The sequence below is a fragment of the Falco naumanni genome, chromosome 5, assembly GCF_017639655.2.
Source record: "Falco naumanni isolate bFalNau1 chromosome 5, bFalNau1.pat, whole genome shotgun sequence".
Lineage (NCBI taxonomy): Eukaryota > Metazoa > Chordata > Aves > Falconiformes > Falconidae > Falco > Falco naumanni.
In genome coordinates this window covers 12,795,125-12,822,054 of record NC_054058.1, presented here as the reverse complement: position 1 = coordinate 12,822,054, position 26,930 = coordinate 12,795,125, and the positions used below count along the sequence as shown (strand labels likewise).

Sequence of the window (26,930 nt, the reverse complement as noted above, 5' to 3'; positions counted from 1 at the left end):
TCATACAACTATTTTGGAGTATTTTAACAAGACAATGAAAACATTCTTTGCATTTTACTTGCAAAACCAGCTGTCAGATAAACAAAACACTAACTTAGGTGGAGATAGATAACCTATGTACCTATATAACCATTTATATGCTGATACATGTAAAACAAGCGTAAGAAAAGCTCAAAAAACAGACAGACACCTTTTCTATAACTAAATATATTGTTAATTTACAGTCCAGTACTTTAAAGAGTCACCATTAGGTATGAGACATCCTTCTAGTATACAACTGCATTATATTAGAAAGCTGGCAGTCTCTCATCCAGCTAAAAACCACTCCCCAATTTTCCATGTAGGTACAGAAAATGGCAACTTTAACCATATGGTTTAATCTGATATAATAGTTGTTGCTGTGCTTTTACTCACTGCAGCTCATCTGTTAAAAAACTGCAGAAAAAAAAAAGACAGATAAAATAGAGCTGGGAATGTTAAACTTAAGCATAGCAAAAGCCAACATACACAGGCGGGGAAATTTCTTACTGCTCTGAACCAGTGGGAGAAGTCTGGGTATTGAAAGCAAGGAGCACTGAAGGAGCTCAGGCACTGGACCCCATTTAAATAGGTTGCCAGAGAGGAGGAGGGAAGTTTTAGAAGTGCCTATCTCATACTTTTAAGATTTGGGGAGGGGAAGGAGAAGAAATAAACCCACCCCTTCCCCAAGTTACAGCTTGTAAAAAAAAAAAAAAAAATTGCCTGGTATATCTGTGTTTTTAGTAATTTTGTGGGTACTCAGCATGATGATTAATTCATTTTATAAGCATAATACATACACACACCATAATTTACCCTTCAGAACAGCCTGTTGGAAGCACCACCACTACTGGTCGATATCAAAGGTGAAGGGGAACAGTCACTCTCCCACATTCAGCAGGATTTAAGCCAGCAGAACACATGAAAAGGCATTTCTGCTTGTACAGATACTTATCATTGTTGCAGATTGATTTTTTTAGTTTTGATTTTGCTCTAGGATCAAACTCAACTGCTTCATTTAATAGGACTCTAACATGTCCAGCTAACTCAGGAATAACATTTGGAAGAATATTTAAAACGTGAGAACACCCAGAGGGAAAACTGAGAAGTTCAGCCCTAGAATGCTTAAAACCTGCAATTCACAAAAGAACAACTGATGCGTATGTTGGTATACAGCCAGGAACTCCACTTCTATCACATCCTGAAGCTGTTGTTGGTTTTCTGTCTGCTAATCTTAATGTTGCGATATTCCCTTACCTTTATGTTTCTTCAATAACAGTTTGTTACCAGACTTGTTACAATAGCTTACTGACTAATATGCAAACTCGGGTCACAGACCTGTAGTCTTCACACTAGGCAAGATCAACTGTTCTCAAACGTACACCTTAAATTTCCAGGGGTGGGAATGGAACATATAAGAGGTATCAGTGTTTTCAGCTGCCACACTACTCTTTCTGACCACTGACATACAAAACAGTGGGTTTCAGTCCTTTTTCCACTACAGGAATTGCTCTAGTGGGAAAACTGAGAGGATACAAATTGTCTGCCAAATTGCTTGCCACTCAAACTACATTTTAATTATTAGTGCTCTCCCACTGTTCTCACTATATCCCTGTTACAGCCAAAAGCAGAGGTTTTAGTTCTTGGTATAACACTATTCTTCTCCACTATTACTGTAGCTTCAGTGAAGTGTTTCTCAAGTTGACTGAACACTGCACCCATTTGCCATCAATCCAAGTCCGCCAAGCAACTGTGTATCACTCTTACTGCGCTCCGATGCAGGACAGCATTAGTATGGTTTTTTTTGAAGAGGACAAAGCACTTCTACTCCAAAACTCTTCTAAGGATAAAAATCACAATCTTAAGGGTGAAAAAGATTGGGGCTGAAAGAAAGCTTCATTAATAGAGGCAGCACTAAGCATGCCTGCAGCTAGAGGCTTGTGTCCAAGCCATGCATAATTTACAGGTTTCACTGCATACGATTTCTGTCCCAAGGCAAAGTACGATTAATTCACCTAGGTTCTACATTTTCCTTTAAGTTTACATTTTCCACAGAAATGGAGTAACATGCTTATACAACCTGACCCCCCAAACTGTTGCACCAACCAGCACTCGTAACAAAATACAAGAAAGTAAATCCCAAATTATGTATGCGTACATATGGATATTCTTTTCCCCATGAGCTGGGTTCACGTACGTCAGGGATGCACTCAAATCTCAAGTGCAACAATTTCTGAAAGCTATGTCACTGCGCACACTTCCAAAAAATTCTATTATTTCTCTCTAAATTTAATTTATTCCTTTCATATCAGGTCCAATTTAGTCTGTCCATTCTGTGGTCTGCTCCAGACAACAATACTTTCTTTTGTTATAAATCACGAACAATAATCCCTTCATGCTTGTTATCCAATTTTACCAAAGGCTTTTATCTGCTTTATTGACAATTACTGTGTAACTACCCTTCTCTGAACTGGATTTAATTGTAATACAATGGATCTCCAGTTCTGTAAATGACCAAAAAACATAAAAAATGTTTGGGATTATCAGTGAGGACAGAAATACGTTTGGAAAAGAACTATATAAAGACATTCAAATAAGAGGACAGAGTTATTCCAATAATACACAGAAGCGGTGGCAACAGTAAGACTTTCCCACAAGTGTGTAGGACATATAAACAGTGAATTTATTCAAGGGAGTCTTCACTCCCCACAATCTTGCTCCTGTGTTTTTTGGACTGTACTGAAATTTCCAGAACAGGTTGGTTTTGCACGCTGATAATAGTGAGGAGGCAGAGAACACAGACAGACCAGGGAAGACTGTGATCCAGTGGTACCTGACACTGACAACTTGACAGAACCAGGGCAATTCCACAAAAGGAATAGGTAGACCAGAAGGATATACTGTGTTACTTGAGAATGGAAACAAATGCATATTTACCTTAACTTGACTAATTAAAAATCCATGAAAATAGACACTGCAGCTTTTTCACATCATGGGGAAAGGAAATGACTTACTGACGGCAGTAGGGCTAACCTTCGCTGCCGAAAGCTTCTTCCAACCAACTCCCTTCCTGCATCAGTAATAATACCGATCCCTAAGTTAGACTCAAATTTGAAGAAAGGAGGCAGAGGCCTTGAGATATTTTTTCCACTTCAAGTCTAATTGTCTAATGACTTCAGGATTAACTGAATGAGTTGACATAACTACTTGAGAAAGAGCTTTTCCAGGCCAGCAAGAACTCATTCTGTGAAGGAGTCTTTTTCTAGGATAGGAACTTGAGCCACATGCAATACCATGCTCTGTGCTCAGGGAAACAAAGCAGCTGAAGTTCCAAGTAATACATAAAATTACAGGGATGTACATATTGATGGCTTTATTATCGCCTTAAGATTTTCAGTACGAAAATCCTCTCTACTCAGAACTCTTCAGTTCTCCTTTATGTTGGGCTGCAACACCCAATAGAAGATTTTCTGAATTTGCTTTGGAAATGAACGCTGTAACAACCATGAGGACTACTACTAAAAGGAGAGGGGCAGGGATACAAGGCTTCTGTTCTTTTAACGGGGATGAAATACAATTGTCTTCATCACAGTTCTATCAGGAACAGTGTTTTAATGACCATGAGAGTCTGAAACATATGCAAGTCAAGTCTCATCTTACTGAATCAAAGTTGATGTCCACCAGGGAGCTTCCAGTGTGGGAATTTCTATGAAGCACTAGTTTCTTGAACTGAAATAGGAGAGTGAGATGACCCTTTTGCTCAGCCTTTTACACTACACTAAGACATTATCCGATAAACTCACATTCATGGTGTTCGCTTTATTTTAGGAGGCATCTTTGGCCTTAAACTTTGTTGTTAAACTATAGTCATTTTCCAAATCAAGAACGTACATTTTTTTCCTCCTTCGTTTTTACAGTCCATAGAAGAAATTGTTCTCACGAAGTTTAGCACTGAAACAAATAATTATTTCTAAATAATCAGGGAGTCCTCTGAGGGGAAGCAGCATTAATCACAAGGTCCAGTTTTAGAACCCCGTGCCAAAGGGTGAGCTTGCTAGCTAGGCTCCTCAAGTGAGAGGTGGAGGTAAGGAGCAGCTTCCTGCGGAGGTTACAGTACTGCTCTGACTCAGCCCAAGGAAAAAGCCACCTTCCTCCAGTGACTGTAAAGAGACTTGAGCTGGCTAGCTCAACTTAAGCAGCCAGGTAACTAAGTACAGCACAGGAGTATCTCCCCTCAAATATAATTTCCTGCCTAACTTTCAAACAAAAAGGCACAAATTCTTTTTTGAGGGTCCAAGATAACAGTGAAACAAATAAGGCTTGCTCAGCTCGGCAAGAACTCCGCTTCCACTTAAATTCTAACAAGAGAGGTTACTATGTGTTTTTTTTGTTCTTTTCAGAGGCAGAGTCACTAATCCAGACTGATGTCAATAAGGCACTTTTATCTGGGACTAAGTGAAAGCACCAACTTCTGTTATTTAAGCAGGGACATCATCTCCTCCTCTGTAAGTAGTTTCTAAAGAGATACGGAACTACTGTCAAAGCAAAGACCAGGGACTTTTTCCAGCACAAAGAACAAGCAAGCTTTCTCTAAATCATTTAAATAAACTGTACACACATTGACTATCTGTTACAAAAAAAAACCCTGTACCAGAGACGTATGTGCTGCTTGCTCTGATATGCATCCTCTGCGATGTATGGGCATCTGCCTGGGCTCTCTCCATTAGCCATACTTCTAGGACAAAACACAACTGCTCTAGCGTTGACTAATGGACATAACCTCAAAAAAAAAACCCAACCCATAACAATGCAAGTTTCTCTGTGAACACTGGAATTAAGAAAACTTGGTCTTCCAGAGAAAGGCATGTCATGGCTAGATTCCTTGCAATCCAATGAAAACAGAGGCACTGGCTGAAGCATGTCCAGCAGCTACAGCATCCACAGCTGGTCTGTCCCATGTGGGTGCCCTGTTGCAGATCTGCATGATGCCACCGAGCTCCTACTGGAAGGTGAAGCTGAGGCCCAGCTGGACCGCAAGTGAGCAAATTACAAAGATCAAATTGGCACCTTCTGACAGGCTCAGATACCTACAGTATTCATACATGCATCTTATATATTAGCTACAAATGGTGCTTATCCCTATTTTTTGGCTATTGTCAGCTCCTAGATCCATTTTGTGTGTGTGCTCATTGCTAGCCTAACATAACTCAAGTGTAAAGAGCTGTGGACATTGCTCTTCTCAGCTACACAAACCTGTAAGCTCAGAGGAGCTAATTAAGAGCACAGTGAAATTCGGCAGCAAACCTTTTCCTTAGTCCTTAAACATGTGACACAAGGTCAGGAGTAGAAATTGACACCCATCACCAACTCTCCCACGCTTGTAACACATTTTGGCTTTTAATCACATCAGCAGAGGTAGCAAGAGACAGCAAACATCCACCCATGAAATATGGAAAAGCTAGACAGCTAACAGAGCTGTTGGTAAACCTTGATGTACAGAGAAACATTATAATAATGGCTTACCAATAATTTGGTTTAAAATTTCCACTGGAAGCATTAATCTGTGCCAGGACTGTTTTTGAACTATGTGTATTTAAGCCAAATTTAGCAGAGAAAACAGGTATTAGTTTTGCAGCACAACCTGTCACCAACTAAGCCACCCCACCAAAATAGCATCCAATTCCCACACCATTAAGAAGATGAAAACATTTGGTTAACAGCTGTCTTGATGAGACTGGAGTGGTAGATGAGGCCCACGAACTATTTACTTTGGCAGTATAATGCTGATACTTCCTTTCTAGCCTCCCAATCCCCACCTGTAGAAGCAAGAATTCATCCTGTGCTGGAAGGTAATGGTGCAAGAATATCTACCAAACGATAACAAAGGTCTGCTAAGGAACTGTATATCACTACCGTTTTGCACCTGCTCAGATACTTCAGGACTTTGACAAAGCTGCTTTGCATTCAGACAAAAGATGAGCAAAATGGGGTGAATTAGAAGGCTGCTGGTTGCAACTTAATAACATTGCTTTTGACAAGTAATAAAGAAAAAAGCTTCTGCATTTCATAGCTGGGACTTCAATACCATGAAAGTCAGACCCTTAATAGGGGTGACACAGAACGTGAGAGGCATCTTTAAATTTGCAATAACCTTAGAGAACAAACACCAGTGAGCAAAACTTAGAAAACCAATTCAGCTTAGTAACTTTAACAAAAAGATTGTCTCTGAAAACAGTTAACGGATAATTAACATTCCTATATGATAATCAGGATCTACAGCCAAGGCTATACAAGTCAACCAGCACAGGAAGCTACAACTTCTGACAAAGCAAAGAGACCCCATCTCTTCTCAGCTGCTCTGTTCCTGTCTCCTGGAGGGGGGTGGGGGGATTATTTTTAATTAATTTTTCCCCTCCTCTATATTCTTATCACCCTCTTGCCTTTGAGGGTCTGCAAGACAGGTAATAAAATTCTGGAGTAATGCTTGTCTGGGTCACCAACTTTCCATATAGGCAATACCCAGTGTAGCACAAACCATAGTGCCAAGATGAAAAGCTGACAAAGGAATGAGAACTGAGGATGTGGAAAGGGCATTACTGTTTCTTTTAGCAGGAACTGTTTCACTCTCATCTAAGTTTTGCCATAATCACTGTAACAAAACCAAAGTTTGCAATTTATCACTGAAGTGGAATTAACATTTGACAGTAGCATTTGAAACTGAAAGTTCTACCTGGATAGAAATGCCTAAGAGCAGTGAGATCACAACACTATTGCAGCTGAAAATCCTCAACCAGTTTATCAGTGTACAGCTAGCTACTCTGGGATGACTTCAACAGAGCTGGAAGCTTAAGGCCCCACCCATGCGAACGAGGATGACAGCCTGATGAAAAGTTGTCAAAACAAATGTTTCCACAAAACATTTCCATTTTGATGAATCTGCATTTTCTACAAAAATAAACTGTCAGATAATTCCATACCAACTTCAACTAACTGAAAATCCTTTAATAGAAGTACTAGATTTTACTTCACCATTTAACGTAGTTTATATAATTTGTCTCCTCAAATTAAAAAGGTAGGTCAGTACCTCTGTTTCTTTATAAACAGTTCACTGGCACATTAGCACCATGGTTTTTGCATTTGGGGATGCAGCAATGGGAAGGAGTGCTTTTACCACAAACCTTCCTGAGCCTGTCTCAACATCTCCTAAAGTGTTCACAAAAGTGTGTTTCAAAACCTAGAATAAGTATAAACATTTTGCTTTTCCTGTTCTAATTCATCTAAATTGTTTGACAAGCAGTGCTGTTATAATGAACATGCAACAACACAGCTGCTGCTTCGTATGTTTTAAAACACAATCACAAAAGCCTGGCACAGCATTGGCCCAGGCCTGTGCCATTCAGGCAGACAGAATTTCAGTACCTCTTCCAGCAGGCATCTGCAGTAGTGGGAGGAGGGAAAAGGAAAAGCAGAGAACCATGCTGTGCTCACAAACCAGCTAAACAACATCAAATGTCTTGGAAAAGAGAGTTATGGCAGGAATAGTGATTTGCCCAGGATTTCTCATCAAAACAAAAACACAAAACCCCAAACCACAACATACCACACAAATAAGAATCAGAAACAAAATCCTTAGTCACTCATCCCTTGAGTTTGCTCAGTGATACACAAATCAATCATTCCACCCAACTACAGTGATACAGCAGACCCCACCACTACCAAAACTCTTTGTCTTTTTAGACACATTACACCACTAAATATGTGATGCTTCTGTAAATTTGCATGCTTGTAACTATTGCCATTTCACGGCATATAACCGTCAGCTAAATCTGTACACTCCTTACCTGAAGAAGTAAGTTCTGCAACCTCAGATGATGCAATCCAACCATACTGCTAGTGTTTTCTACACACTGACTTTACTGTTGTAAAATATCTGTTGACATTTTAAGAACAACCACGCTGTCTGCATGCCTGTTATATCATGGTCTGATTCACCCGTAAGCACAAGATTTGAGGTTTCATTATACCAGAAGCTCCACACAGAAACCTTCCCTTTGAGAGATCGCCTGTTTATCTATGCGAGTGGTTTGACAGCTTTTAACTTTAATTTAAATAGCATCTGACCCTCAACTAAAATAGCCAGTTGCTAGGCTTCCTGACTCCATACTACCATCATTACCCAGGCCTTTACTATACTGAAAACTCACAGCTCATGCCCTTACAGATGACAAACCATCAATTAAACACTCTCCTAAGCAACTGCCTATTTTAGGCTTTGTGCAGTGCTGTGATTTTTGAACTAGCATCTATATGCTTAAACACAGAGGAGAAATATTTCCCTTATAAACAAGGCCACACATATTCCACAACGACCACCTTTATGTTCTACAACCTCAGTAGCCTTCTGCAGAGTAAATATCTTCTCACCACACAGCTCTCGTTATGGTCTAGTTCGGAAAACATCCACAGCTATGTAACACAACCCAGCCATATGACTTGCAGCACTGCCATACCACCACAGACCCTACACAACCTGCCAGTTGACTCCAGTGCCTGGGGAGTTCTCTTAGCACTAGGAGGTGACAAGACCGAAACACCAGCCGCTTGGCGGCAATGGTTTTTGCCATGTCCAAGAATCAGAACACACAAGACCCAGCTAAAAGGGAAGACACTCTGCATTTCTTAAAGTCACCATCTTCAAACCACCCTGGCTTCAACCTGAGTCTGTGGACATCAGTACTTGGAACAAGCTCCCTATAACCTATGCAGACCATACCTGGCCATCTCATATGTAAAGCTGTTCAGTCAGTTCTACACAGCTAGAAAGAGTCAGTTGAGCAGTTCTGTGCCACGGGTACACACACAACCTCTATCCACCAACTGACCAAGCAAGTGCACAAGACAACAGATGCATCCAAGCAGAACTACCAGTTCTATGTGTTGTTGTATACACTAGCCACACAATCATTCCATAAATCACACAGTATTCTACTTAAGTGTTTCTACGCAAAAAAGAAGCTAACTAAAAAAAAGAGCACCTACCTAAGTCTCTGTGAACAAATATCCCAGTACAGTACATTTACCCCACCCACAATCATCTTGGAAATTGTCACAGACTGGGGAAGACAATTTTAAAACTGAATATACACAGCATTACCATGAAAATGCCAATTTGGTTTAATTTTTCTTCTGGCAGTGACAAGAGTTTGTCTGTGGGATCATTCAGCCTACTTCTGACACATTTTGCCCACTTGTGCTTCTGATGAGACACAAAGGCAAATAAAAGAACTGCATCTCTAAACAAATTCATCCAATGCACTCTGAAATGTCAAGAGTGACACAAACACAACACTACAGTGCAGATTTAAAGGCTGAAAAAGCAGAGGAACTCTTAAAAAGGTGATTGGCAAAACAAAAAAAGTTTGCTTCCTTTTATGATAAGTGAAACCAACTCTGTTTCTGATAAAAGGAACAGTAATAAAACATTTTGGTTGCAAAGGAGTTGTAGAAAAGAGAACACAGCCTGATGTTCACATGCTTTTGTGGAAGACGCTTTATCAAGTCACGCTGTCCTCACTACTGGTGCTTTTTATTTAAGCTAGAACCTCCCATCTTTCCACTCCATTTTCATACCTTCCTACTTCAACAGTTGGTACAGTGCTAGGCACAAACTTAAAATTCAGTCAAACCTGTGAAAGAGACCAAGACTAAACTAAAATTGATTTCTGAAAGAACCCATAGAACTCCTCCACTATTAGAGTGCAGTTACCCTTACTGAAGGGCAACGCCATGCCCCAAACCAGAATGCTGCCCATGCCCACTACTGTCTCTAAATTCACCTGCTGACCCTAAGAGAATTTCTGGTTTTGAGAAGAACTTCAAGCTCGATTCCTAAACAGGATAACAAATCTACTCATGAAAAAAGGTCTTGAATAAATAAGACACTTAAGCCCTGAAATAAAACTGGGCATGGCCATTCTTGTCAACAGTTCCTATTGCTGAAACACTGAATGTTGTAATCAAAATAACTATACAACAGGGCATGTGAATTGCGTAACTCTGCCTACAAACGTCTAGGTGGAGACTGCACCAGGCCATAAATTACCACTTTATTAACTTACATGATTTCTTGTCGTGCATAAGAAATGCAACTACTTTAAAACAATGTTGTCTTCAGTTACGCAAAACAGGGTAATTCTAGGTGAAATAAAATTATTTAAGGTCAAAAGGTTTGTTCTCCACATCAGTTTGCCTACAACTTTTTTGTTGACTCCCTGGATACTGCAATTGTTCCTACCATTTTATAATTCTGGTGCATTAAAATTTTTATTTATTATGTAAAGACTGACAACTCTACAGTTAGCCATGCAAAGAAAACACCAAACCATCTCTGTGACACAGCTCTCAACAGTATTGAGAAAATAGATGCCAGAACTTAGTGACTTCATAATTCCAGAGGGACAGGCTGAAATGAAGAAACAAATCATGTAACATCTTCAAAGTCAGTCATAAAAAGGCTAACTGTTCCCATAGATTTTTCTTATTGTTTCTAAAAAAAGGAGCCAGAACTTTTCCATCAGAAAAACATCAGTCAAGCACTCATTGAACATATGTTTGACAAGCTGTGTCTTATGTTCATGTGAACGTCTTGACTATGGTCACACCAAAGGAAACTTACGTAGAAGCAACAGAGAATGATGAAAATAGCAAGTTTCATGCTTCACCAGAACAATCTATTTGCTAGGAAGATGCACAAGAGAAAAAGTAGCCATTCTTTTAACTAAAAATATCAAAAATCAAGCACAGAATTAACCTGATACTTGTTCTCACTACCTAGCTTGTGCATTTTTCAAATTCTCAGTAAGACACCATTTTGTTAATCATGTTTAGCATATACTTACACTGTGTGTGTTGCAGTTATCCCTTACACTGTTTTAAAACATGATTTTCCTTATTTAACAGAAAAGAATAAACAGATTAAGTTTATTCCCATCCTCTATCATCTCAAGGGAAAAAACCCTGAAGTTAATACTGCAACTCCTGAAAAGAAGTTTTATATAGCATCTAGGTCCTGCACTAAGAAAACAATCATTTAAGTCTGGACACTGGAATGCCACAAACTTTCTTGGTGGAAAACCACATTTCTCTACCTAAGCAGCATACTCAACGCTGCTATGGCAAAATAATTATTAATGCTGTGACTTCATCTGTCCACACTTTACAGCCTGCCACAACAAGCCAGCCTGAAAGACCAGGCAGTTCACAAGATCGATTCTAAGAACTTAAGATACTTTGGAAAAAAGAACTTCAGAAAGATAAACACTTAAAAGCCAGAGACCCAGAGGATATGCTTAATGTTTACATTATATACATTCCCTCAAAAAGTTAAATATAAAGCATACTCTGAAAATTGAAAGGAGGAAAAGTGGATGATGTATGTGGTAGGGATAAATATTGTGAAGAGGGGGAGACAGAGAGAAGAAAAAGAAGAAAAGCATGATTAGATCATCTTGATAAATAAGTTTTTTAAAGAATCTCACATTCTCTGCTTCAAAATGCAAGTATTTGCTTCTAAATAGCCTTTTTAATGCAGAAACTTCACCGAGTACAACTATTTTCAGAATACTACTGACTTTTCCATTAGAACAACAAGATATTTTTTTTTAATATATATATATATGTTCACTTCATAAAATTTACTTTATAGCTAACTGGCTCAGCAGATTTTTTCATTGGCACAAACCCATTATTTTTCTTACTTGAGCAGGCGATTGTGAATTCGGGAATGACAATCCCCAAACTCACTCAGTCTTGGAAATCAACAATAGAGGAGTCTTATGCCAAATCATGAGCAGGAGCCTAAGATTAGTCAACTTAACCTGTAATAAGACAGGCAGCACTCAAGTCAAGGTTTAAGTATCAAGTAACTACCATAGAAGACGTTCCACTTGATTTCAGGAGTGTTCTCTTTAAGCCTATTTAATTTTTCAGGGTCGCTTTCTTTCCTTTTGTCTGGTTTTAAACATAGGACTTCCACTAGTATATAAAAGAGCTGTCAGGCAGCTTTGCCCAGTATGGCAAATTTTACTTCTCAATTAGTAAAGTTACTTTTGGAGTATCTTAAGAAGTTTCTTTCTCCTCCATTTTTTCACCCTTCAAAAAATACTGATAGCTGCAATTTCTTAGCTCCAGGACCAAACTGCTAAGTCAGTATTCAGTCTGGGTCCTACAAAACATTCAAGAACATTTTAATTTTGAGTGAGCAGTCCTGTCAAGATCAACAGAGCAGTCACAAGTAACATATACTTCTGAGGGTCACCAGAAAAAAAAAGTCTGAAGACTTTAGCCTCTGAAAGACCTACACACAAACCAAGTTTTTCTGTAACTCCATTCAGTTTTTAATGGGTCAATTTCTGTAACAGATTTCAGGCATTTCTTACTTGCAGATTGTCTGGTGTGTGTGCTGTTAGTGTTTACACTGGTGAACTCTACAAATAAAATATGCATACACACACATTTGTCAACAGCACATGTGAGTGAACATAAAGTAGTCCACCATCTTTCTGAAGTCACATGTCTTTAGTCAAAGTTTTGGCTCAGGTTATGTATTTCTAAGGTTTCACATGTCAAATTCTCTAAGGGAGCTTTTAATGTGTCATTTGTGAGGAGGATGAAGGCAACAGGCAAGATGCTTCGGGAGATTTTACAAAACATGGGAGGTGGTGGGGTGGTGAAGGGATTCCCAAAATGTGCAAATCCACAGTCTTTATGTGTTTTGGAGAATCACAGAAGACAACTAATACTTCCACAGCCACACATGAAAAATTCAGCTCATAAGATTTCAACTTGAGATTACTAGCAGTTGTTTGCAGAGGGCCAAGCTTCAAAAGGAGAAGAGTGACAAAGAACTTAAATAGGAACCAGAGCTCAAAAATCTTAATCTTCCCGCCCTGTTGCACGGGTGGCCCTTTGGCATCCGCAATCCTATTCTTTCTGAAGAAAACAGGAAGACTTCTGTATCTGTACAGTCCCCAGATAACCATAAAACCTATCAAAACTCAAAACTGAGCCTTCCTCCTAGTCATGGCCTGGCTCCATTTCAGGTATGTTCTGCTGGACATTAAGAGCTGATGCATAGAAATCCTCTACATTCTGACCTGGATTTTCCTTTTTTAGCTTTCATTAACTAATTATCTGTGTAAGACCAGTTGATAGCATCCATTTTATACAAAGGGGGGAATGCAGAGAAGTCAGACCATGCAACAACAGGGACATGGGCCACAGTTTATAGGGAATCTGCCCCAGACAGAGGAACTTGGGATTGAGAGCAGAGTACCTTTTTATGTTTCATGGTTATCAACAAGACTGCTCTTTGGCTACTTATTAAACAGTGGCCAAAATACTCTGGTCACATAAGCTAGTGGGATTTCACCGATTTTAATGAGACTGAACAAATACATAAATAACTCTGTTTACGAACTGACAGTTTTCCAAGTCTCATTCCTGCCTTGAAACAGAAGAACATTTTTATGCAAGGAGACAATTTTTCTCCAGTTAAATAACAAATTTCTGTCAAACCTCAAGAACACATTGTACTTTCATGCTTTCATAGTATCCATCTCTTTAAATCCAAATTTGGTTTGTAGCTATAAAATGTTGATTAGAGCTATATAATTTATTTAATGCTAAAGCTTTTAGTGGTTATGAGCAGCAATCAGACCTTCACTAAAACAAATCTCTGGTTTCACTATTGACTACTTGGCCAAGCCATTCTGCCTCTGCCAACTCAACAACGAGGGCTGGCTTGAACATCACATCCAGCAATCCTTCTCCTCAGTCAAGCAACTACTTTTATGCACATCTAGGGGCCAACAGAAATTCTCAGTCAAAACCTCCAGCCATCTCTTCTGGCCACAATAAGCACGTTATTAAATGCTGTTTAAATAGCATGTCAGGCTATCACAATAAAACAAAAAATTGTTTAACCAGGAAAGCACAGTAAAATCAATGCACAACCCATACTTTATACAGTGAACAGACCATTTGTGTGATATCTCACGATCAGATGAAGCACCAGTTTGCAAGCATAGACACAATAAAACCAGACAACTCTGGATTGTTACCAACTGCTTAAGCTCCATCTTATTTCAAGTGTTTACAGTAAGAAATAAGTGAGTTCTGGTTTACACATCTGAAAGCATCCTTCTAGGATCTTCTTACAGTTTGAGATCTACAAGAGCCCAGTACTCTCTAAACCACATGTACCTCTTGAGTAATTTTTTTTACCTCTCTTAATTTTTACTTTAGACTAACCAGGCTTATATCTAGATCTAAACGTACTTCACAGAAAGCTGTGGGTTTTTTAATTACCCAAGAAAAATGCATGATGAAAATAAAAAGGTATCAAAATAACATCTTTTATTTCAGTTTGCTCAGAAGTTTGCCAGAGTTTAACCGAAATTTAGGCAATGATATAAGATACAGTTTTATTTTACAATAAATACATGCTTTTTTAGTAAAAGAACTTTCTACTCAAGAATTAAAGATATTTCTATGCATCACTACAATGTACAACAAAAGACAGTTTTCTTAAATTTTAGTAATTTTTAACAATCTGATAAAGCAGAGACCATGCTTATCCTTAACAAAAGGGAAAAATTCACACTTACATAGATTTTGAAATAAAGCTCTCTGACTTAACAGTGCTCTTAGTTGCATAATCTCTTGTCTTCACCACTTCTTGCTTGAAGTGACAGAGAAAACTGAATACAAATAATAACTTTATGCTGAAACATGGAATTAGGATGTAAAAGTGAGAAACTACAAGTTTTCCATGAGAAATGAAAGTGTGAAGTATGTGTTAAACAACCCTGAGGAAGAGGCCCAGAATGGACATTGACTTTTTTTTTCCATTAAGACAGGGGTATTAGAAGGATTCTAGTTAAAGGATTAAGGTCCAGAAAATGTGTTATAGTATTCTTTAGATTTTTACTAATCAGTCCAAGGAAAAAAAGGTTTCCACACTTGTGGTGGTTTAGAGTTTGTTGTTTCATGGGGGGGGGGGGGGTGGGGGGGTGTTGTGGGGTTTTGGTGGGGTGGGTGTTTTTTTTTTGTGGGGAGGGGTGGGGTGGGGAGCAGAGGAGATGTTTTGGGTGTTGGTTTCTTTGGTTTTTTAGGTTCTAGGGTACAACACAATTGGAATGTTTCAAATGGAAGATACAATTAACTAGACAGACACCACAAATACATATTACATATACATTCTCACCCACACATATGCATTTAAAGCACACAGTTTAAAATCTAGAGCATTACTGGCCCATCTGAACTGACTGCTCCTGCAGACAAGGCTCAGGTTTTTCTATTGCTCACTTTCATTACAAGACACACACAACCGGGCCAGACATTTGAAAAACAGCCTGGAATGGGGCATCCCCTACCAAAGAAACACAGACCAGAAAGTCACCACATAGGCTACAGTACTACAACAAAGAGTTAAAGGTAAAGTCCAAGCATCAAGCATAAATCCAAAAACACTAACTTGTGCTTTGCTTAGCTCATTTTCAGGTCTTTTATACGCAGATCCTGAAATGGCAAAATTGTACCAGTTCAGATACAGGCCCAACTAACAACCCTGGTACACTGACTGTAACAATCTTTTTCTGTGGTGACCCCAGGACAGGAGTTTTTTTATTTTATTATTTTTATTATTAAGATACTTTATTAGGCCACCTTACAATTTACATCCCTGGTATGTCCTCCTTTCTTACTAGCTGTACTGTAAAAGCTGCATTTGCTTGATGTCCTCTGTACAATGTATTATCTTGTGATGTTTTATCTGATCACTACAGAGAAGACAGTACTGAAATACACTCATTCTCCACAGGAATACTCCTATTTTTTCCAGGAACACAGCCAAATAAAGATGGCTTTTCTAGAGACATTTTTGTTTGTTAATCATGCCGAACTTTCATGCAACTGAGTGCTACAATTTTCATTTAATACATAGTTTATTTAAACAATATTATTGGTCTGTTTCAAATCATGCTAGCAAGTGGATTTATCAGCTTTCTTCAAGAAATGAGTCATAAATCAATCTTTTTTGTCAACAACATAAAACCAACAATCAACTCCCCCAGAGGAACAAAGGCAAATTTCTGTTCCATTTTCTACGGCACAGATCAAAACATTTGGTCTCATGTTTGAACCAAACTTTAAACTCTAAAATAGACATATTTCAGTCAGTCCCCAAAACACCGAAGGTGGGGGGCGCGGGATGGGACAACACGATGAGACAATGACACACAGACCCAATGGCACACAACCAACCAACCCTAACCTTATTTTAGACGAGTAAACATGAGAATTTTTTTCCTCCAGCATTCCTCCTTACACACACTCCACCAGGCCATGCACAAGCAGACTCATAAACAATAAAGCCAGACTCTACCACGCTCCTCTTACCCACTGTGACTCAGGCTGAGTCTACATTAATACATTCCTGCTGCAAATGCATGTCCCGTGTACAATGTGTTGGCTAACATATCCAGCAGCAAGAATTGTGAGTATAATCTCAGCTTATGGCAAAGTATGCTTTTGGCAGTAAAGCTTATTTAGAAATGGGAGAAGATGCCACAGGATGAACAAAAAGTTCAAACCACACTGCCATTAGCTGTGTTCACTAAAGGCTGATTTTGCTGATACGTTTTTTCTGGTGCAGATCTACTTTAACACACTTTGTAAGGTTTATCATCATTAAAAAAACAAAAAATCCCCTCTAAAATATGCCTTGAAACAGTATAAAGAGATTACAAACAAAACTATTCCAAAAGGTGACGTATAAAAATAATTTCTTGCTGCAATTCGCAATTATTAAGCTGAGTCAGCTGCAACAGTTTTAGTGACCAATTGAAAGTTCTCTCCTACAAGTCTTACTGGATGTAATGGATTCTGAAGTAATGATTTCCTGACAAACACTGCCAAGTTATGTAAGTTATATTTGGGGGGAGAGGATGACTGTGATGGTTAGCTTTTTTTTCCACTGTCCCCTTCCCCAGAAACGGCACAAACATTCATTTAAAAAGCCACTCTGCTTCCTTATCAGCAATGCTACTTTGAACTTCTCAAGCAAGAACACAGAACAAACAATATATCAGATTATAATTCTCTGCTCTAAATTAAAATGGCCTCTTTGAGTTCCTGTTAAGTTATTAAAAGTTGTTTTAGTATTATTTTAATTTTTTAAAGTGTGAAAAAAAATTAACATCTAGCTAGTAATGCTTAGCAGAAGTCTAAAATCATGAGTTTAAAACTAATTTTCCTTGTGTTCACTCAGCATAAAGCTTCATTCAAAATGTTGTTAGTGAAAACTTGTTTGTTCACAATTTAATTTTTTTAATACATCAGGTCTTCGTAGTCTAGACTTAGATGCTAAGTTATAATTGCAGGGACTGAAAATGCAGAAAAACAGAAGCATATCCAAAGACTCATTATCAGAGGTTATTCATACAGACCAGAAATTAATACCTCAGTTTAAATACTTAGTTCAAACTTACGAAACAAGCACTGCATGCAAATACCTGAAGAACACATTGATACTTTACTGCAAGTTGCATAACGTTTACTGATTTTCATCACTGCAGCACTGAGGCATGTGTTAACGGACAGGCCAAATCACCCTCCTGAATGTTACCTTAAATTGTCGACAGACTATCATTTAACATATTATATTCACACGCCTCACTGGAACAAGTCTGAAACTAAAGACATACAGTGAAAAAAAGCCAATGAGTGTTTTGAAAAACTCTGTGGTGTCTCAAGATGCTACCAGCTTATTCACAGGGAAGTTGGCAGAAGGGAAAGCACAGCCCTCCACTGATCAAAGTCCACAGTCTTGTCTTCTAGCCCAAGCACTGAATGAAGGAGGTAGGGATGAACAGCTATTTTCAAACTTGCCTACAGCTAAAAGTATCTACAACTTTAAGCTATTTCAGTCTGTAAGAAACTTGTTTGTCCCACACAAATTCTGTGCACTCTAGTCCGATTTCTAACTAGCCAATTTCTCCCATCCATCTTCCACAAAGAAAAAACTAAGTAAAACACCTGAAAATTAAAGAAATTACATTAGCAAATATGTTCTTCTGAGTTCCTGGCAATCTCTGGCAGTAGGGTGAGGATAGACAGTCAATGGCAGTAACATCTAAAACCAGCACAGCAAGATTTACAAGAGAAGTCACCTCTCCAAGCTTTCACTCTGTTTTAAATATGTCGGTTTCTGGTTACCTTCCTTCACCTCCTCCTTCAGATTAGGCAGAAAGAGAGGAGAAGAAAGAAATCAACGTTTTGAGCCATATAATAAAATTACACCTTTACAATTTTTGCATTTAGCCACATGGAAATATCCTAGCACTGGACTGGAAACCAGCATCATATAAGCTGTACATGACAAGTCTAAAGCAAGCCTTGCAAAGTTTTGTGAAAGAACCTCTCAAAATGAAGACTGTCAATGAGATTAAAACAAAACTAACACAAACAAAAAAAAACACCCAACACCAAAACCATAGAGTTAATATTCAGCACTATTACAGTAAGTGAATAGTGTCTGATCACCTTCCCAGAAGCCACAAAAATCTTCATAGGACCAAGAGCCAAAGCCCAAACACCTTGTTCAGAAGCTGAGGGACTTATAGTAGTTCTGGGGCAGAAGATGGAAAGGACATTTCCGGTACCGTGCTAAGCCTCTTGCAGGATGAAGCGCTGCTTTGCATGCTGTTGGGTTTTGAATTAAACATTATAATCCTGGCCTAGCGACCTTCTCTGGTTTGTAGTCTCCCATGCTTAGAGATTCAGGTCACCCAACAGTCCCTGCACTAGGATGACCCAGCCATTAGCAACACCCATGCTGCATTTTAATCTTCCAAGAGTTACATGCAGCTCAAGAGTCAAGGCACACCACTCCTAATGCAGTGTCATCAGGAGAACCCATGCAACACTACTACAATCTTTTGTGTTAGCTTCATTATCTTTAAGTCACAAAAAACCACCTTTGAGTTTGTTTAGTATCCTAGCTATTATCAGAATTTAATGATGTATTTGCAACCAACAACATCTTCTGATCAACAGACTCCTTAGGGGAGGAAAGATTAAATACACCTTATATGTGCCAAGACCACAGCAGTCTGCAGATTTCCTGTCAGCTTAATACTTGCATATAAGTCACCTACCAAAACCTTGAAATTAACTCTTTACTGCACAGGCCAGGCTATACAGCAAATGGTTAGCTGAGTGCACTAATCTGCTGCCTATGAAGTATGTTAATATCGGCAGAAGAGCAGCAGGAAGATTTTCAGCCAGAAGCAATCTGCTCAAGGGAGAGGTGGCATCAAGCAAGAGAAGCTATGAAGCAAAGCCTTCAGTTATTTGCATTACTCTGGGAATTTACATCTAAGGTGCCATTTTATATAACACTAACTTTCATGCAAACAAAACACTCTTCATTGAATGGTGAATTAATAAAGAAATTCTGATTTTCCTTAATTTTTAAAATGTTTTTTCCCCAAATCAAAGATACTGTAATTGTTACTAGAACTGTCCGTTTTCCTTTCCTTATATTGTTGTATAACATCTACCATTCTGCAAAAAAATACTACCAGTTCCCACTAACCTTCTGTTATGACATGCAGATGTAAGACCTGTACTATAATTGCTTTTGTGCTTGGCATGCTCAGATGCAAGTTTCCAACTTTCAAAGAAACAAAAGAAGTAGGTCCATAAAGAAAGAAAGTATATGTATTTCCTGCATAGGTTTCCATGAAAAAAACTAAAGAGAAAAGTCTGCTGAGGGAGGGGTACACACTAAATCTGAAGATCATCTCCAACATGCAGAGTACTTCATCCAAAAATCAACTTCAGCCGTCATAAAAAGTGGTGTAGCTCTTTGTACTCTAATTCCCTTCATTAACTGAAAACCTTTACAACCTGAAAGCTTTACAAGAGCTTAACAATTAAGGTAACTCTGTAGAGTCACTTGATTTAAAACATGTCCTGAAAAGTAAGCAATTAGTCAGCATTTCTAGGAGGCACTTAAAATTCCCTTTATGGTGAACAATACATCTAGAAGTTAGAAAAGAGAGTTCATTTTGATACTGCTTCTTATGAAGAAAGCTGATCAAGTTGTAATTTTGGGGGAACTGTAACAACGATAATGAAGTCTTTTCCGTGAGGACAAAAGGGTTGTACAAATTTTGAAAATAACAAGAAAGCAGTAGAACAAATATACATGTATTGCATTTTCAAGCAGTACTTGCTCAAGAATCTGAATAGCTACACCTTTTTTTTTTTTTCCCATCTTGAGTGCTGAAGCAGAAAAACCTCTTTTCCCCTTGCTCAACTTTCACGTGAAGAGTTTCTAAATCTGGTGCTCTGCTGCACTTGGTGGTCTAACACCTGGTCCTCCCCTGGCAAAAAGTCAACATCAAAGTGTCAGAGTATGTGTTATTCCCAGTTCCTAGTCTTCAGAGTGTCTCATGTTGAACACAGGTCAGGAACAGTTTCAGAAAGGATGACTAGGACCAAGAGGCCTTCCTGAAACTGCCCTGAACCCTGACCCGCCCAGCTCACTCCAAAAGAAGGCTGAAAAAGCACCCCCATTCCCTTCCCCTTAATCTGAGGTCTCGTCTGGTACACATCCAACATTTTATTGTATCAAGAGAACTACAACAGAAAAAAGTAAAGTAAGTTGTAAAGTATGAATGGAAGACATTTTGAGGTTTGAGCTTCTCATTTATGTAGGAGATGGCCAGTAAGAGGAGTCTAGACATTGTAGATTCTGATGGCTTCCTAGGCAAAATTACCAGAGTAAAAATTAGACTTGACCTCTCTGTCTCAGTTACAAACTGAGAAATATTTTCCATTAATAAATGTATTGCATTTCTCCTTATTGATAACAGACATGGGAATCAAGTCTAACTTTCACTCTAGTATTTCAGTCACACATATAACCTCACACACAATTAACAGATTGTTTTGGCAGCGGTAGCAAAGGCTACCAAACCAGTAATTCTTTAATTGCCCCTACTGTTGCTGTAACATGCTTTGAAAGAGTCCAATCATATTCCTCCAAATTATCACAACAGCACTGAATGGTGACCTTCAGAGAACAACTGTCAAGTACCCTACAGCATATGGATTGCTAAAAAAAAAAAAAACAGTGTTGGTGAAACATTTCATTTTTTCTTCATGGGACACTGCCAAGAAAATGCATTATTCATGACTACATATTTGTGCTAGCTTATACGGTACGGTTCTTCAGATTTCATTTCAAAGTAGGCATTCTCATGTTTTCAGTAAGACAGATACATGTAGCATACATCAAGTATTTCCTGATCAAGTTGATTTAGGTACCAAACTACTCATCTGTTCTGTGCTTGTACATGTATAATTATTACATCAGATCAACTACATTTGACAAACTTTAATGAAAAATTTAACTTGGGAGTAATGACAATCTTACTGTAAATTTGCTGCTAAATAATTTCCTTTCATGAATTGCAAGAGTTTGTAAAACTGTACCTGGAATAACCATCAACTGAGCGTAACAGGAGATGGATTAAACAGACAGAAAATGAGAGGGCTTTTGCTTTCCCAAGTTTCAGATTTTATTAACTGTTCTTAGATCCTTTTATGGCTTATTACTATCACTGTCTACCAGGCAACAGTGTGAAACCAAAAAAAGACATTTACAGAGCTAAAACCACGTAAATATTAGTGAAAGAAGGATGCATACAAGAACCGTTTGGGAAATTTTTTTATTATTATTATTTATTGACATCCCTGTGCTGATGCCACCCTTTCACCTGTTTCAAGTTTTGGAGGCTGTTCTGAAATGTAACCAGATTTATTAAAAGCTGAGAGGTTTTCTGTCATAAACTGCATATGAGAATTGCAATTTTTTCAACTGAAATATGGCAAGAAAGTGGATATATTACTGTATTACCCTCCTAAAACATAACCTTCATATAACAACTTAGAAAATGACCTCTACAAAGATTTTACAAGAAGGAATATTCTGTCCTTCAATACAGTTGTTGGAGGCTGGGTTTTGTTTTGGTTGGGGGCTTTTTGTTTGGTTGGGGGGGGGGGGGGGGGGGGGGGGGGGGGGGAAGTTGGTGTTGGAGTTGTTTTGTTTTAAATCTAAGCATATTGAAGTGTTTACTCCTACTGCTTTAACAGATCATCAGTATGGAAAAAGTTACGAGTTCACTTTACCTTTGATCTATTTCATTTTTCTTCTTGTAGTTTCCTCTCCATGTAAACTATTATTAAAGAGTGCAAGAGTACGCAATCATCCAGTTTTGATCACTGAGCATACTACTGTACATGTTCAGAAAATAGAAATACTCTTCTAAAAAAGACAGCTGGCTTGACAATGGCGCAATATTCCTCACTAACAAGAACCTCTGTCTCTCTGGTTACAAGCCAAATCAAAAACTTTGATTGTGTTTCTCCTCACTTTTCTCTCTCAATTTTGGGATGGTAGGTGGAAGGGCATGAGCATTACATCTTTTCTTGCATTCTTAAGTGGTTTTAGAATCTAATAAAATTAAGCTATGCTACCATTGGCTCCAATTTATAAGTTGTAAAGACGTAGGAAGAGCACAAATCCATCCTTTTATTATTTCCAAAATTAAAATATGTCATGCAGAAGAAATATCTTTCCTGTTTATATATTCTCAATGACTTATTGAAATCGGAGAAGAAAATATTCAAGATACAAGTATTTCTATGAAGTTCAGGAAAGAAGCCATGTTTTATGAAGAGACTTTTTTCTTTTGGAGGAAAAGACCCAAACATGCAAGTTAAACAAATTATATTGTAAAGAAGCTGCAAGCAGTTGACACAGCCCTCATCTTTCCAAAGAAACAATGTATTAATTTCTTTAAAAAAAAGTTGACTGAAAAAAAGTGAAATGGCAGTACAATAAATCCATTTTTCTTGCTTGTTCAGGAAAAAACCATAGTATAAATAAGATCTATACTACAGATAAAATACTATCAAAAGATTACACAGCAGCCAGGATATTCCATTAGTCTTTCACTTTGGGAGAGCCAGTCACTTTATCACAGACGACTGCTTAGAGCAGGGGTCCTCAAACTTTTTAAACAGGGGGCTGCAGCTGCTTGGTTCCCCCCCCCCCCCCCCAACCCCCAAGGGGGGGGTGGGTGGAGGGGTTCTATAAATAAGGGGGACCGGATTGAGGACCCTGGAGGGCCGTAGTTTGAGGACCCCTGGCCTAGAGGGTAACCTCAAGTTAGCAATTTATGAAACATCACCAAAACCACCACCGAGTTTAGCATTTCTGGCAACCACAGCTTTGTCCCAAGAACAGACCCAAAAGATTATACTGTAAGTCACATCCAACGACTGAAATAAGAGCTGAGAAGAATTAGACCTGTTCTAGAATGGGCAAAGCCAAAACACAGGACTTTTTAACACAGAAGTTCCCTCAAGGGTAGGGAAAAGAACCCTTCTGTAAATTCTGGGGTTAAGTGCTAAAGCATGTCTCAAATTGTTATTAATACAGTATATTCATTTCTCTTATTTCTCTGGCTGTTTCAATAAAGCATGAATATTACCAATGAACAAAGCTCCAAAAAATTCCGTTGACACTGCAGAGAGGCACAAGCCTATCAGCAGGCAGCTGATAGCCTTTCAAGCAGATTGTATCAGGTTTTATGTTAGAACTTCTCCATTTCTGTTCATTTCCTGCACTGCTGCCAAAATAAGTTTCTATTCCGTTTTTTTAGTCTGGTAATTCCTAGTTGCTCACAAACCAATACGAATGCAATTTCAGAAATGCAAATTGTTTTCAAATCACATTAATAGAAAGAGAAGAAAATAATGCAAAATGGTTTAGGATAACTTCAATAACAGTACCATTATTTAAAATCCTTCAACAAACAAGTAGCAGCAGAAACTTTAATATTTCTAATTATTTTGTTTTAACAAAGACTTACCCTCTTGCAGGATCTAAGGCAATTGCTCTGGGCTGATCCAATTCTTGCCAAAACAAAACTTTCCTCAGTGATCCATCTAAATTAGAAACTTCAATCCGATTTGTTTCAGAATCTGTCCAGTATAATTTCTCTCCCAGCCAGTCACATGCCAGCCCATCAGGTGACAGAAGTCCAGAAATGACCACATTTTGTACACTCCCAGATTTATTGAATTCTGTTCGTTTAATGGCTTCTTCACTGACGTCACTCCAGTAGATCAACCCCTTTACAAACACGAAGTCTACTGCTGCTGCGTCCTCTAACCCACCCACAATCACTGTGGCGTTCTCCTTCCCGTTTGCAGCATCCACTAGTCGCAGATCACGTCGGTTCGCATACAGCAACAGCGGGGCAGCTTTAAATGGGAGAAATAAGGGGGAGGGGGGCAGACAGATGCATTAACACCACTTTTTTTTTTTTTTTTAAAGTGTAACTTGCACTATGATGGTGCATCAAGCCATAACTACTAAGAAATTAAAAAAATAAAAGGTGGGGGGACATTTTGAAATTTTACTAAAAATCACCAACTCTAAACCTTTCAACAGTGCTACAACTCAAAATGGTAACTTCATAACGGGCAGCTCATTCTGGGCTGTGCATTACTAAAATAAGATTAAAGAAGAAGGGCGAAAACAAAGATGACAGGAGTTTGAAGTGTCCAAATGACACTGTTCTGTAGAGAAGGACACTTAAATAAGAATTTGAAAGACAAGGGTTAGTTTTCTAAGCACTCAGTGCTAGTCAACCTGAGAAAAGATTCTGGGGTTTTTTTGCTAGAATTTAGTAGTATACACCCCACTTCTATAAAACCATAATTCATGTCAAGATGTCAAAGCCACCTGTATGTTTATACTCTACAAAATCGTGTATCCTGGATATTTTATATGTAATACATACAAACAAAATTCATTGCACATCATGAGACAAATGCTGTTTTAGAGTATTGGAGTTGGTATGAGGAGGTAGAGAGAAAAATAAATCTACAGGAATGGGCAACACTGAGTTTTTTCAAACTCAGCTCTACCACTCCTGTTCAGTTCTCTACCACAAAGCCTTTATTTTATATGCTTTATTTGCTTTCTCTATCAGTTTGCACCATCTGTGTATTTTTCATACACAACACCTCAGATGACTAATGAAAAGTAGTAACCATGAAAACATAGTTTCTTAAATGTAATATGCCCGTTTAATTGCCCTTAACCACAAGCTATATATAACATTATGAAAATTCCAGCCTCATTCCTGCTTCAACAAAAGGTTAAGAAAAATACTACATTTGTATAATGCAGACAAGCACATCCTTCTAATTCCACTATCATAAAACATTTCTACCTTTCCCCGTGTTTACTCAGGCACTGCAGCAACTGAGCTGTACAGCAGCATTTAGATCCATACTATGATTGGCATACTAAATGTTCCTATACATGTCACCGCACAAATTAAAAAACTTGCACATTTATTCACCAGCATAGGTGGGGCACTTTAAACCTCTAGCAAAATATATGTCCTAACCAAAAGGTTTACATTTATAGAGCCAAAGATGTACATGGTTGAATAATATCAAGGTCTACGTTGCCAGAAAAGTTACAGTTCCTTGTATGAGAAACTCACATGGAAATTAGAAATACTAACACAGACTTCAGAAAATTCAAAAGCTAGTTTCCAAGATCAGACTACTTCCCTCATTACCACAAAACTAAACTGTTTATCAAAGACACTGCTACATATGCATTGGGAAAAGCTGAAGGAACTAAGAAGTTCCTTAATCATTTATCTACTGCCAAATAAACAAGTTCTTAGATGTTTGGAAGCTTTTCCTTCTGTTGTCTCCCCTCCTCCCCTTTGGTTGGGTTTTTTTTTTTTTTGGTTTGTTGTTTTGGTTGTGGGTTTTGGTTTGTTGGTTGGTTTGGGTTTGTTTGGTGGGGTTTTTTTGGTTGGTTGGTTGGTTTGGGGGGGGGGGGGGGGCGCTTTGGTGTTGGTTTTTTTTTTTAATCAAATTGTTTAAGGCTGTCATCCTAATTTTAGAAACACTGAATCTAAAGGTTGTAGTAAATCAGTTTATATAGAAAGTTACCAAAATGGAGGGAGGGGAGAGAGGAAGCTTTGTTGTTTTTAATAATTCTAAATTTGTATTCCCCCTTCCAGAAAGCAAGTTTTTATTGTGCTGCAAAACATTGAGTTTAGATATTATCATTTCCATGAAGACAGGGTAGACTTCTTTAAACTAGAAAGCAGAACCTTTATATTACATAGGTTTATTACCTTACTTTGCTATCTCCTTCCCTTCCTTACCTAATTTCCCACCTCCTAAAGATTTCAAATTAATAAGAGAGTTTCTTGAAATGCAGGTTGCTTATGATGTCTGCATCTTTTCAGAAAAAAAGTATTCAATAAACTGCAAGTGGCAAAAAATAGATATGCAACAAAACCCTCTACTTTAAAGCCTGCATACAATTGTAACCCGAAAAATCTAGTTAATAGCCAGCTCAATGTCATCTAGTGCACCATAGGAAAGTGTGCAGCCAACTGGCAGAGCTCTCTCTAATAAGACAGCATGCCCAGCATTTGAAAAAAGGTAAATCCATGCACAAATGAGTAAAGACTCCATTATTATGTGCAACACGGAGCAGGAGTACCCATGCACACAGCATGCACTGAATTGGAACACCAGGCATGTCAAGTGTAATCACCGAGGCCTGAAGGCACTGCTGAGCCTAACACAACCACATTGCATAGGTTATTCACTCCTTGCTGGAGCTCAGAGCTGGCTGAGGAAGGACTGGAAAAAAACTCCTTTTCATGAATGATACAAGTTAGTTGAATGACGGCTCAGAAGAAACACAGCTACACTTAGGATGTGTA

General features: G+C 38.4%; 1 protein-coding gene across 3 annotated transcripts in view; it reads right to left on the bottom strand.

Moving 5' to 3' along the window:
- The window catches only part of LRP6 (LDL receptor related protein 6), a 128,118-nt gene that overhangs the window by 87,087 nt on the left and 14,101 nt on the right, over positions 1 to 26,930 (bottom strand). For all 3 annotated transcript variants that reach the window (XM_040593929.1, XM_040593928.1, XM_040593926.1), the window contains exon 2: positions 24,030 to 24,423. In XM_040593929.1, the coding sequence (XP_040449863.1) occupies positions 24,030 to 24,423 (394 nt within the window). The remainder of the gene's footprint in view (positions 1 to 24,029; positions 24,424 to 26,930) is intronic.